The sequence below is a fragment of the Lepidochelys kempii genome, chromosome 7 (genome assembly GCF_965140265.1).
Source record: "Lepidochelys kempii isolate rLepKem1 chromosome 7, rLepKem1.hap2, whole genome shotgun sequence".
NCBI classification, from domain to species: Eukaryota; Metazoa; Chordata; order Testudines; family Cheloniidae; genus Lepidochelys; species Lepidochelys kempii.
This window is the reverse complement of record NC_133262.1, coordinates 75,771,324-75,785,697: the sequence shown is the minus strand read 5'-3', so window position 1 is coordinate 75,785,697 and position 14,374 is coordinate 75,771,324. Positions and strand designations below refer to the sequence as shown.

Sequence of the window (14,374 nt, the reverse complement as noted above, 5' to 3'; positions counted from 1 at the left end):
CTCCTGTAAACCACACAACACTTATGAGCCCTTAAATAAACCTCCTTTTGTTTCATTATATGAAAGAATAAAGATTTAACTAGAAACCAGAGAGTGGTGGAAACATGTTCTTACAAAACAAAACAAAATCATAAAGCGTGAATTTGTCTCTACATTTATCAATGGTTTACTTTATTAGATAAAGTAGATTTTTTTTCCTCTCCAAGTTCAGTCTGTTTAGAAGCTGGCTAGTTTATCAATAACTAGAAAGAAATGTTCATGAAAGCATCCCTTCCGTCAGGGGTTTCCCTCAGTGAATGGATTCAGATTGCCTTTCTTTACACTGTTATACTGAAAACAGTCTTTCATGTCTATTCACAGGCCGGATGAACCTCTGCCTTGTTGTAGAGTTTCTTTTCTATATTTAAGAGGCTTTGATTGTTTGTTATTTCTCATGGTTTTTCATTGACTAACTGTTCCGGGATGTGGCAAGGGTAGACCATAGAATCTTGCATTACCTCACCAGCAGACTCGGGCGGGGTGACTTGAATGAGCCATCATTCAGACACATTATCTCCTGGTGGCCAATTTCTACTCCAGACCATAAAGCATATTTTTAGTATAAATACCGTACATTATTCCTTAAATGTAACGCATATATACATCTTGCAATGGCTGATCCTTGACAAGTTATGAGCTTTCTGAGGATACCTTTGCATGATATTCATTATGGAAAAATAACCTGTAAGATGTGTTTGGTGCAGTGAGTTTGTCAGGTCTGAGATGAACGTTTGCAAGGACCAGAGGACCCTTTGCCAAGGGGTGTCTGTGGGTATGGCTCCACAGCAAAAAACAAAAAAAACCAAAAAAAAACCCCCAAACCCATGGCTAGCCAGTGCCAGCTGACTTGGGCTTGCGGGGTTCAGTTTACGAGACTGTTTTCATTGCTTTCGGGCTCAGGCTGGAGCCTGAACTGTGGGACCCTCCCACCCCACAGAGTCATAGAGCCTGGGCTCTGGAATCCTCCCACCCCCAGGCTCCAGCTGTATAGACATACCGTGAGTCACGAAGTCATACAAACAAGCTGTTTTATAGGTAAAATGGGGTAAAAAGGATTGAAGAATTTCCCTATGTTCCATATTATTAAAATTGTCTGGGAGGGGGAAGGGAAGAATGTCTGGCACAGAGCGTATGAGAAACTGAAGCTGAAAAGAACTTGTTTTGGTTTTGAACTGGGGACGGGTAAGAAGTTGAGTAAGAAGAGTCCAGTTCTGTAGAATGGAAAACAGTCTTACAGGTGATTTGCAAATGATTTTTAAAATATTAGGGTGGTTGTTTTAGCTCTACTTCCTTATCATGAATAAAGGAGGCCTGTAATTTCTTCTCTCCAAAAATATAAAAAAAAATCTTAGCTTTTAACCTTAAAAGATATCAAGGATGTTAACTCTGGACTTCCCTGCCTTTGTTGAAGGCATTTGTGGGTGAGGGATTTGCCTTGGATCTGATGTATATTTTGAATCCTGCTTAGCTGAGCGGGCAGAGGTTGTTGAATCTTTAACGAACAGAAGCTTCTAAATTTTCATTGGACATTGGCATTAAATACATAGATATTAAAAATTTTAAGTGCACTAAATATTTTTCCTCTGTTTCTCAAATTTCAGTGTCTTGTGATGTTGGCCATGCTCTAGAGCAGAATTTCTAATGATGTCCTAGAATTTCTAATATTAAAGGAGGGTTTGGGGAACCTGTCTTCTGTTTGTTTAAAAGATAGTTTCTCATTATGCATAAGATTTTATTTATTAAGACTTGTGCCCATTCTTGCTATTTGACTTTGCAGGCAACTCATCCACAAGTATTAACATCACACTCAGCCAGTCTTAATGTTAAATCCTGTGGAATGCTATTAAAAAAAGTTGCACATCTACCGAATAAAAATTACGTAATATCAGAGATCAATAGCCAAAGAATTTTCAGGGAAGTCTCCAAAACTACTAACGTGCCAAAAAATTCTATATAACAGACGGCATTTTGCAATGCATAGCATATGCCATCTGCTATCATTTACAAAGTCACAGTATACAAGCCATACTTACCAACAGCAATCAAAAAGTCCCAAAAGATCAAGTACACTACACCAAAGTAACTTGTTGGTCGGGTTTGCGAGCTCAATACCTGTACTTCAGAATATTGTCCTTTCTCTTTGACTCTCTTGTCCTCCGTTCTGGTGCAAAGTTGCTGTAAACATATTCACAATTTTAAACTTTGGCTTTCACTTGGCTAAAGGGTAATGATGGCAACTCTGTACACACTTAGTTTTATTCATTTGTGAAATTACAAGTGCTGCAATTTTGGGTGACTGCTCATGTTGCTCAAAGTTCTGAAATACTGAATGAGGTGCTTGGAGTTCTTGTTGCTGAACCATCGGGACCTTTGTTCAGCTTCTTGAGTGGATAACTACCTATAGGTCTGATATACTCTAAGAGGTTATTGAGAGGGAAGCCATGCATATGGGACAAGAACGGACAACTCAGAAAGTGTCCCTCCTTCACCAAGCCAGGCAGCGATGGCATTGTCCTCAGTGCAGTACAAATGGCTTGTGTTTGTGTTAATTCAGATAGAAGTCCAGAGATTAGGTGGATCAGGACGAGTCAGGGGTATTTAACTTCCAGTTGGAGAGCACAGTAGTTTTCCATGCAGTCTGGAGTCTACCAGGGAGCTGGGGCTGGTGGGTAAGGAAGAAGGAAGATTTTGAAAACTAGTTCCTATCAGAATCTATACTGCAGTTCTCACAAGTCAGTGTTGCCAGTTCATGTGACTTATTCGTGAGTCTTTTTTGATATTTTAAGTTGTTTTTTCATAAAGCTCCAGATGCTGAAATCAAGTGATTGCATGAGAAATTGAGCATTCATTTTAAAATAATAGTTTTTAACCTGCCTTCATGCAGAGAAAAGCTTGAAAAATTAAAATTAACTGTATCTTAAAGGCTTAGGAACCAGAGGGCAAATTAAAACATGCAACACTTATTTTTAAATCAGTCATGGTTTTTTGTGTGGCCTGCCACTGAGTTTTAACACTTGATGTTGGCAATACTGCAAATGATCCCACCCTTTTAGTAAGATGGCTACCATTAGCAAGCTGTTTCCAGTTGTAGTTGAAACATTTTGTTTGCTATATGTTGCACAATTGACTAATGGTGGATAGAACATCTCTAGAAACTCATGAAATATATATAGGTAAACTGTGTTTTTCTGATATAATTAGGCATCCATGTGTCATTTATAATTTTTAGCTGTATTGTGTTCTCCTGAGTTGTTAATTCAAGTGTAATATTTTCTTCTTTTTCATTTCCACAGAATCAAGAAACTTTCAAGGACCAATGAACCCCATAGCTCATGGAAGAAAAAAATCATATCAGGACATCCTTGGTTTCCAAGTTACCGAAGTACGGAACAAAATCTTTAGGGAGCACCCTACAGCCAATGCCAAATAGGACAGCTGTTCCCTTGTCAGGGAATTCTCATAGCAGTCGTGGCAAAAATTGCAGCAAGCACAATGGCACTGTTCATATGTCTTCCTTTGCTTTTAGCTGGCAAAAATCAAATAAATATCAACTTGGTGATCAAAGTGGTGGTGAGTCTAACTCTGCCCAGAATTCCAATGAAAAACTAGATGATTCTGAGAAGTATCCTCCTTCTCAAGGAGGATTTGGGAAAGATGTGCTCAGGGTGGGTTTGAACAGCACCTCTTCAGTAACATCAAAAACAGCAAAGCAAGTCAACATGTTTGTGTCCTCTACAGAAGAATTAAACCAAAAGTCTTTGCCTGGACTGTCTAGTTCAGCGAAATTTACCAAAGGTACGTTATTTGGCAGGACTTCGTATTCTGGAATCAGTGCTCCAAAATCACATTTAAATGGGTTTTATGGAAATAGGCCATCTGTAGACTTGCAGAAGTGTAGAATTAACTCCAATGCCACCAGAACCAGTTCAGGAGAGAGTTTGGCGCAATCCACAGACAATGCTAAATCTTTTTCCTGTGAAAAAATGGGTAGATCACAAAGTTTTTCACATTCCATTCAGAATTCTTTCCTATCTGCTGCATCCTTAACCAGATCACATTCCTTTAATAAAGCTGTAGATCTTACAAGGCCTTATCAAAAACAGCACCTGGCTATTAGAGCGTCTCAGAGGTCAACTCTGTTGTCAAGAAATGCCCAACAGTTGGATCTACCTAGTGGAAATGAACCTTTAAGGTATGGATTTACCAGGCCATACACTTCTATATCAACCTCTGGTTTAAAGAAGCCACCGCTCTCAAATGGATCCGGGGCATCATCCTCTTTGGGGTATGGTATGGGTCGTCCTTCTTTACTGAAACCTACCAGACAGCCGTTTACTGGAAAGATCATTGTGGATGACAGCAAAAGTACAAGTACTGACATGTGCATAGTGAAGGTCTCTGAGGTTACAGTAAATGTCAACGGAGCCATTGAGAAAAAAGACCTAGAAAATGACAGTCAAAGAACAGAATGTGGTGAAGCCCTTCATGACAGTCTGGGGAAGCATGGCTCTAAAGTCATATGCATGAATGATGATGTGGATGAAATATCCATATCTTCCTTGTCCTCTTCTGAGAAGAATGACTTGAGTGAAGACTTCAGCGATGACTTTATAGATCTAGAAGATTTAAACAGAAGAATACAAGTGAAGCAAGAAGAAGTCCCTATTGAAGAGTTATTGCGTGGAGGTGCAACACCAGTAGATCCAGTCACTTCTCTCAAGGAAAGTGAAAGGCCTCATTGTAACACCGATGAATGGCTAGATATAGATGTTTTTGGTAAATATTTTGTTGTACTCTATTTATTTGTCTTATTACTCCTGAGGGCGTTCAGTGTCAAAATTGAAAATTCTGCATCAAAGAATTAAAAATTGTGCGCACAATATTTTAAAATTCTGTAAGTTTTATTTGTCAATAAATAAATGCAGAGGCTCTAGCATGGCAGTAGGGAGCACAGGCCACTAGCTGTACGAAGGTGGGAGATCACCCTGCAACCTCTCCATCCCCCCTTCCCAGAACACAGACTCAGCGGTGAGGCTGCACCTGACCCTGACACAGCACAAAGCATGGGCTTGCCCCAGAAACACCCTGGGACCCTGCCGGTCTGCACCAGGTGTGGGGTAGGCAGGATCCAGGTGTGTGTGGGGGATCCAGGTGTGGGGCGAGACGGTTCTGTGTGGGACAGTCTGGGTGCAGGCAACGCAGTGGGGTGTCTATATGTGGGAGGATCTGGATGCACGGAGGCTTATTGTGCAGGGTTCCAGGTGGAGGGGCAATGGGACTTTTGTAGACACTTCCAGGTGAAAGTTGTTGGGCTCAGCAGTGTGGGTCTGGGGGAGGGGTGTCTCAGCAGGGGGCCTGGGTGTTGGGGGAGTGGTGCTTTGTGGGTTGGGGGTCTGGGTCCAGCTAATTGGGGGTCAGTGGCGTGGGGTCCATGTGCGGGCTCAGGGTGGTGCATAGGGGTGGGGCTCATCAGGGTCGGGGTTTGAGAGCAGGGGGCTCAGTGGGGAATGGTCTGGGTTCAGGAGTGGGGGTTCAGAAGGGGGTCTGGGTGCAGAGGGGCTCCAGATGCAGGGGTTGAGGTTCTGTGAGGTTTGGGTACGGAGGGCTAGGGGGGTTCTGGGTGTATGGGGTGGGGTTTGGTGGGGGTGTCTGGGTATGGGAGATCCAGATGCCTGGGGGTTGGGCAGATAAGGGAGCAGCTCCTGTACAGTGAGCCTTCCCCCCACAGCTGAGGAGTGATGGGGAGCAGGAAGTAGGGGAGGATGCTGAGCTTCCTGCAGCTGGGGGAGGTTTCTGGGGGTGGATCTGACACAGCCCAGGCCACTCCTTGCAGAGGAAGAGGAAGTCCCATCCTCTCCTGCCTCCAGCCCAGCTAGCAGCTGCTCCCAGCTCAGGTAGAAGCCACTGGCTGTGGTGTTCCCAGCCCTATGGTGGTTTACCTCTCCGTTGGCTTCTGTGGGTGTCTGAAACGATGTACCTGCACAGCTAGGGAGTGGTACATGACTGCTCTTGCAGTTTTCCTTTGCTTCTCTGTCAGAAAGTCATTTTTCTGCGGGGAAGCAAAGATATCTGCATGGGACATTAATTCTGCACATGCGCAGTGATGCAGAATTCCCTCAGGAGTATCTTATGTAGAGAAATAAGTTTCTGTTTGAAATACTAACTTGTTTGTAAGTATTTCTAATTTATCTAAATCATCGTAAAGTAAAACTAGTTTTTCTATATTCCCAAATTAGTTGTATTAAGTCCTATATAAATTATTATTAATGATTGATAAATGATCCCTGGCCTTGGATACTGTATTTTCCAGTCTTCTGTACAAACATTGAATACTACTAATATAAGATGTTAAACTGAGTTGTCGTCCAAAAGAAAAACTCTTGTTCTGTTTTAGATATTTTTAGAAAGGAAAAACTGACAGTGGCAATTCATGTTCTAATTTTTTTTTTTAAATGTAATGAACTTAAGTTTCAGTTGGTGGCTCTCAAGAGTGAATTGTGCTTATCTTTGACATTTATTTCAATGCAGTATTAGTAAATGTCAATTATCATATAATGCTGAAATACAAGATAGGAATCCAATGAAATAGTGACCCATTTGGTGTTGCTTGAGCTTAATGAAAACTCCTTATGGTAAAAACAACACTTCTCACTAAAGCTAAACATAGTTTAAAAATCTGCACTATTAGCATAGCTCTTTTTGTTTTATCCATTATTTTTGCAGTGGTATTACTTAATTTATTTTGCTTTTTGCAGCTTTTGCAGTATACTAGGAAATACCTTTCTTCAGAGCTGATATTGCATCACACTCTGGGTCTGTGTGCATGATCAGTGCCTCTAATACCCTGCATGAGCCTGAGAATCATTTACTGCTTTGTCCTGATCTGCCCTCTTTCTTAGAACTGTGGGTTCTAAACAGGTGTCTAATCTAATAGCCTAAACATCGTCGGAGCACTTTTAACAGATAAATGTGTTATACACAGGGGTGCTGGAACAATTTGTATAGTGGGGATGCTGAGAGCCATTGAACCAAATTGTAAACCATGTATATGAGGGAAACCACTTCAAGACAGGGGATGTAGCAGTACCCCTAGTTCTAGCACCTATTGCTATACATGCTTAAAAATTTATGGCAGAGCTGTTTGCTATGGGAGCCATAACATCAAATTCCTAAGGATAAGTTTGTATTATGTTTAGGAATTTACAACAGTTATGGCTCCAGTGGCAAACAACTCCACATTTGGAGATTGTACATGCTTTTATAAATCCCCAAAGAGATCCGCAGTCCCTCTTCACATAGCAGTAACTTAGATGTATATAGCACCTACAGAAGGGGAAGGTGTCCCACCTGATGGCATCTGCCAGGGGAAATCAGTATGCCATGGAGGTGGCATGCCCCTTTCCCCAGGTAGATTTGCACAAGTGCTTTTATGCACACAAGCAAAAGAGATAGTTTATGCCATTAGAATAGTACATGATTTTTAAAACAAACTTTTTTAAATCAAAAGGAGTATTTGTGGCACCTTAGAGACTAACCAATTTATTTGAGCATAAGCTTTCGTGAGCTACAGCTCACTTCATCGGATGCATACTGTGGAAAGTGTAGAAGATCTTTTTATATACACACAAAGCATGAAAAAATACCTCCTCCCACCCCACTCTCCTGCTGGTAATAGCTTATCTAAAGTGACCAGTCTCCTTACAATGTGTATGATAATCAAGGTGGGCCGTTTCCAGCACAAATCCAGGGTTTAACAAGAACGTGGGGGGAGTAGGAAAAAACAAGGGGAAATAGGTTACCTTGCATAATGACTTAGCCACTCCCAGTCTCTGTTCAAGCCTAAGTTAATTGTATCCAATTTGCAAATGAATTCCAATTCAACAGTTTCTCGCTGGAGTCTGGATTTGAAGATTTTTTTTGTTGTAATTTTGTTAAACCCTGGATTTGTGCTGGAAATGGCCCACCTTGATTATCATACACATTGTAAGGAGAGTGGTCACTTTAGATAAACTATTACCAGCAGGAGAGTGGGGTGGGAGGAGGTATTTTTTTCATGCTTTGTGTGTATATAAAAAGATCTTCTACACTTTCCACAGTATGCATCCGATGAAGTGAGCTGTAGCTCACGAAAGCTTATGCTCAAATAAATTGGTTAGTCTCTAAGGTGCCACAAGTACTCCTTTTCTTTTTGCGAATACAGATTAACACGGCTGTTACTCTGAAACTTGTTTAAATCAGAGGCACTGGTTCACACTGAGGAATAAATTCCTGGCAATTTTAATTTCTCAGATCTTCCGAGGTTGGGGTGTGTGAATGCCCCACTCAGAGGGGCTGGGGAATTTAGGGGGACCACAAGCCCAGTTTCCTCTCCCATTCCTGGTGGGAGTTTAAAGGCTACTTGGAGGGGAGAACAAGTGATTCTTCAGGTTCTCCACAGATGGCCGTGGGAGGAACATCAAGCACAGCTCAGGGCTAGTCTTGCTAAAACAGGCTGTAAACTCCCTTGTAGTGTTCTGTTGTACATGTGTCTCTTTTTCCCATCCACAGCCTCCTGGCATCTCTCTCTTTTGGGATGAGAGGGAGTGATGTTTCTCTCCTTTTTTACCAAACTCTTGGTGGGGTACATGTTACTCCTTTTTCTCTCTGCTCCCCCACGGGTCTCTTTAGGCTTCTGGTCTCTGAAAAATTATCAGCAAGCTGTTTTCTCTGAAGCAGAAACTGCATTGTTAGCCGTGTACCTTGCTGATGTGTGAACCTGCCAGAATGCAGGGTTCCTGCAAACAGTAAGAAAAAAGTGAGAGATCATGTTAAAATAACTTCTTAAAAAATCACGATTGGCAACTAATTATTTCTGAACCTTGCTATTTACGAAAGGTTCAGAAACAAATTAACTCAGCCACATTTAAATGCCTGTAAACATGGGCTTATTATGTCCAATCATAGCATTATTATTAGAAATGTATAGTAGATATGTAACTTAGACTAATATAATCAGTGTCAGTAAAGTTTATTTTTGTGGAGGAAGATTGCCTAGCTCTTGGAAAACAACTTTCGTTTTTAAGCTCTTTTGCATAAGGAGAAATTGCTTGGCACAGTTTTTTAATATCCTACATTCTTCCACTAATTAATGGGCATTTCATTGCACAAGTTTTCCTTTTTCTTGAGAGGTATTACTATTCTGCCAGTTGAAATCTGTCTGTCTGGGCTCAGCATACTTGAGTAATTCACAATCTTTTAAGTCACTTGTTCTTTTTAAGAAATACTTTTCACTCTGTTAGAATTGTTCCAGGGCTGGAAGAGGAAAAAAATTGGAGGTTGGTAGAAGGTACTTGTGGGTATATTGAGTTTATAACATCCTGATACTGGGGGAGGAAAAGTTGTGTTGTTTTTTTTAACTGACCTTAGTATTGATGACTTTAGAGAATGTTTTAATATCCATTAACACCACTTCCATTCAGATCCTTTTACATGGTAATAACACTGAACATAACTGCTAATTTCAATCTAAATCATTTGGATTATTGACTGTTTTTGTTTTTATTTAAGCAGTAGATGACAAGAATGAAAGCACAAAGCACACTATTGGGAACAACTTGATTTCTCCGGACATGGACTACAGAGCTGGCTCCTCTTTTGAACTTTCTCCATCTGATAGTTCCGATGGAACGTATATGTGGGACGAGGAAGGGTTGGAGCCCATTGGGAGTGTCCATCCATGTGGAAGTTATGAGTCTTCTGAAATGAACAGCATAGTATGTATATGTTCTTACAGCTCTTTGAGATTTTTGTTAGCTTAATATATTGCAGAAAGTATTAATTTTCACAGAATTTTTACGTTTCCTCATTACTCCTTAATTTATATCTTTGTAATATATATCCTAATCTGGATATTCTGAGCCCACCTAATGACAAAGGACCTACAATAAGAATAACCTTTAATTCCAATTATCTGAATTCCCTTTATTTGAAAATCCTAGCTATCCAAATTCACAGTGTATCCTTTATGTAGCACTATGTTAGTTAATAGCACTTCTGTTTATCTGAATGCCTGGTTTTCCAAAAGTTTTAGATGTCTCCCCCTTCACCCCCCACCCCGAATGTAGATAAATGGGAGTGTGTTATAGCTAGTGTGCATTTTAAAAAGTAGTTAGTGGTGAAATATATAACATTTACTTACTCCTGATATTGTGGACTGAGCTTGGTTAGAGTACCACCTTCCTCCTCCAATGTGGTGCTAAAGAAACAACAATGGGCTTATTTTCCTCAAATTGGCATGTTCAGTATTTCCTGTCTGCCTAGGAGCATAGAGGATGAGGAGATGATCTCAGCCCCTTCAGCCTGAGGTAGAGCTTGTTCTTGGGAACAGGAATAACGGGTTCCTCTGGCCTGCCAATGTATTAAATAAATCCCTTTTGAACCTATATTTCATCACACTGTAAGCAAGCTTTCTAGATCATCAGACACCTGTTTTGGAGACCGCAACTCTAGCTCCTCACTAGGACAGGGCTTCTAGTTTAATGTCTAGCGTTTGTATATGAGATGAACAGCTACAGTGATTGGCAGCTTAATATGTAGTAGGAGGGATCATCTGCCTTCATCTGAGACTTCTTTTCCGGTGCAGGTGGCATGTTTGGTAGTGTGGCTCTTACCTGTGTCTGTCTGGAAATGAAACGTTGTTCAGTATCAGTGGGAAAGTTCAGCACCACTGCTGACTCTTCACCTATGTTCAGACAGACAGCCTCAGATTTCCTAGTGGGCCAAAGAGGCATTTCAGAAGTATTACAATGTTTTTTGAGAAATGTTTGGGTTCATGGCGCACACAGCATCTTGCTCATCCTTTGCTTCACGGTTCATATCTGTGGAACAAGAGTGACATGTCCCTCAACTGACAGGGCCTGACTTACTGATCCCTTCCAAAAGAAGAGTCACATTGGTCTATAGGGCTCTAAGCAGGAATAGGTAACTTGCACTAATTTTCCTCCATGTTGGAGAGTATGTGGACAAATGTGGTTAGTATCCACTGGAAAATAAAAATGAAAACCACAATCTAGTTTATTTTTGTTGTGATATCACCAATATGATTACACTTTTTAATATGTTAAGACAAATACAGAAACTGCAACCCAATCATCATCTTTGACTGACTTAGTCATGCTTCAAAAGGTAAGCAGGATCAGTCTTGATCAGTGCTGGGATGGGAGTAATCTAGAGACAACTTGTGTGTTGAAGTGGTGTCAGTGAAAACTAGATGGTGATTCTGCATAGTCAGTGCTCTGCTCTGGTTCTTTGCAAGTGGAAGATAACGTCTTATGAGATGTGACATTGTGGTCCTAGCCAAATTCTGCTGAAAAGTTTCAGCTACCCATGATGGTATTCACTGCGTCTTTAAACTATTGTGTAATGTTTCTGGGTTCTCTTAAACAGCTGCCAATTTCCTGTGGTGAATTGCACAATCACGAATATATATTTTCATGATTGTGCAATTCACCACAGGAAATATATATATTTTGGAAAGCACTTTTTCAAATTCTGTGGATGAAGGAGGCTGTGTAGATGTTAATGTTAAAAATTTTCAAAAAATATTATAAGACAATCCAAAAGATGTCCTGAGTGAAGTAGTGTCCCTTCAAAAATCTTAGTTGTATGTGAGCTGTTAAACAAGTAAATAATGTCCTGATACTACATCTTGATATAGTAAATATTGAAATACTTATTTATTATATACATTTTATGAGAAACTTAAGGTATTCTAGTAGATATTCTCTGAAGTGAAGAATTCTGCTTCCCTAGGTCTCTAATCTGTGTGGCTAATCTTTTGATGTATACATATAAATTGGATCACTACCAGTGGGAGTTGTACATGGTTTTGAACAGAAAATATACCCTGAAGTATTCATTCAATAGAAGCATGTTTTCACACTCTTTCAATGGAAACAATGAAGTTTATGGAGGAGATGGTATGATGGAATAACATGATTTTGGCAATTAATTGATCTTTAACTATTCATGGTAAATAGGCCCAATGGCCTGTGATGGGATGTTAGATGGGGTGGGATCTGAGTTACTACAGAGAATTCTTTCCTGGGTATCTGGCTGGTGAATCTTGCCCACCTGCTCAGGGTTTAGCTGATCGCCATATTTGGGGTCAGGAAGGAATTTTCCTCCAGGGCAGATTGGAAGAGGCCCTCAGGGTTTTTTGCCTTCCTTTGTAGCATGGGGCATGGGTCACTTGTTGGAGGATTCTCTGCACCTTGAAGTCTTTAAACCATGATTTGAGGACTTCCATAGCTCAGACACAGGTGAGAGGTTTATTGCAGGAATGGGTGGGTGAGATTCTGTGGCCTGCATTGTGCAGGAGGTCAGACTAGATGATCATAATGGTCCCTTCTGACATTGATAGCTATGAGTCTGTGAGAAGTAGTGAATAGCATAAATAAGATCATTTACTAATTTATAAAAATTCCTTGTGATGAGTGTCTTGAGTGCTGTGGCATTAATGTAATCAGAGTGGTATCTTCTTTCCTGTGTCTACTGTAAGTAGATTGCTGCTGCTTAGGGCTTGATAGCTATTACAAGGCTTTTTTCCCCCTGAACAGGGTTCATCACTGAATTTAGATATTCATGTCATTTTTCATATTCTTTATTTCTGAGTTTGACCTCTTTTAAAAATTAGTTCTTTATCACAATTTTAGTGCTTAATGTACTTTGAAGTTTCAACCTTAAAGGGGGGAAATAGCAAAAAGGTTGCTTTTATTCTTGCAGTGTATAGACATTTTCAGCCATGTTCTTAGAATTTGTGGGGGAAGTTGTAACTCTCAATGCATTTTGAATTTCCTTTTAGTGGTCATTGTTTGCGAGCTGTGGTTTCAGTTACTGTATACAGCACTAAATTTTATCTCTATTACTTCAGGATAAACCACTAATTATTTTTAGCTTGAAAATGCAGAAGTAACCATGATAATTTGAAGAAAAATCTTGTTTTCTGTTCTGCGGAACTGTGCTCTTGAGTGAGAATGTATGTGAGCCAACCAGAAAGCAGGTTTCAGAGTAACAGCCATGTTAGTCTGTATTCGCAAAAAGAAAAGGAGTACTTGTGGCACCTTAGAGACTAACCAATTTATTTGAGCATGAGCTTTCGTGAGCTACAGCTCACTTCATCGGATGCATACTGTGGAAACTGCAGCAGACTTTATATACACACAGAGAGCATGAAACAATACCTCCTCCCACCCCACTCTCCTGCTGGTAATAGCTTATCTAAAGTGATCATCAAGTTGGGCCATTTCCAGCACAAATCCAGGTTTTCTCACCCTCCACCCCCCCTCACACAAACTCACTCTCCTGCTGGTAATAGCCCATCCAAAGTGACAACTCTCTACACAATGTGCATGATAATCAAGGTGGGCCATTTCCAGCACAAATCCAGGTTCTCTCACCCCCTCACCTCCCTCCAAAAAACACACACACAAACTCACTATCCTGCTGGTAATAGCTCATCCAAAGTGACCACTTTCCCTACAATGTGCATGGTAATCAAGGTGGGCCATGTCCAGCACAGATCCAGGCTCTCACTCCACCCCACCCCACCCCTCTTTTTTTTTTTTCCCGGGGACACACACACAAACTCACTCTCCTGCTGGCAATAGCTCATCCAAACTGACCACTCTCCAAGTCTAAATCCAAGTTTAACCAGAACGTCTGGGGGGAGGAAAAAACAAGGGGAAATAGGCTACCTTGCATAATGACTTAGCCACTCCCAGTCTCTATTTAAGCCTAAATTAATAGTATCCAATTTGCAAATGAATTGCAATTCAGCAGTTTCTCGCTGGAGTCTGGATTTGAAGTTTTTTTGTTTTAAGATAGCGACCTTCATGTCTGTGATTGCGTGACCAGAAAGATTGAAGTGTTCTCCGACTGGTTTATGAATGTTATAATTCTTGACATCTGATTTGTCAAGGGCTGTCTTTGTGTTTGTGCTCTTCTGGATCAGGAAGTTAGGTGCAAGGCTGTGTACGTTTGTGACACGACCTCTTTTGGTTTCCTTGTTTATATGCAGCAGGTGTTAAGATAATTGCAGTATTGTTCTTCCATTTTCTCTGTGTTCCCTTAGTTAATTTTGCACTAGTTCTTTTTTAAAAAGGAATAAGTGCATTTAATGCTCCTAGATATGCGCTTCTGTGGTTCCAAGCAGGTGGTTGTCGATGCCATTGAAGGACTTTGAAACGCTTCTCTGTTCTGCTGATCTTTGTCATGACAGAGGCAGATGAAAAATCCAAGTTTAAACAGCGCGCACCATGTGGGAATAATGTCATGACTGACAAGCACATCAGGTGTT

General features: G+C 40.6%; 1 protein-coding gene across 5 annotated transcripts in view; it reads left to right on the top strand.

Moving 5' to 3' along the window:
* CCSER2 (coiled-coil serine rich protein 2) overlaps positions 1-14,374 on the top strand; it is a 137,798-nt gene that overhangs the window by 10,826 nt on the left and 112,598 nt on the right. For all 5 annotated transcript variants that reach the window (XM_073353361.1, XM_073353362.1, XM_073353364.1 and 2 more), the window contains 2 exons: positions 3,333-4,815; positions 9,586-9,791. In XM_073353361.1, the coding sequence (XP_073209462.1) occupies positions 3,372-4,815; positions 9,586-9,791 (1,650 nt within the window). In that variant the 5' untranslated portion in view covers positions 3,333-3,371. The remainder of the gene's footprint in view (positions 1-3,332; positions 4,816-9,585; positions 9,792-14,374) is intronic.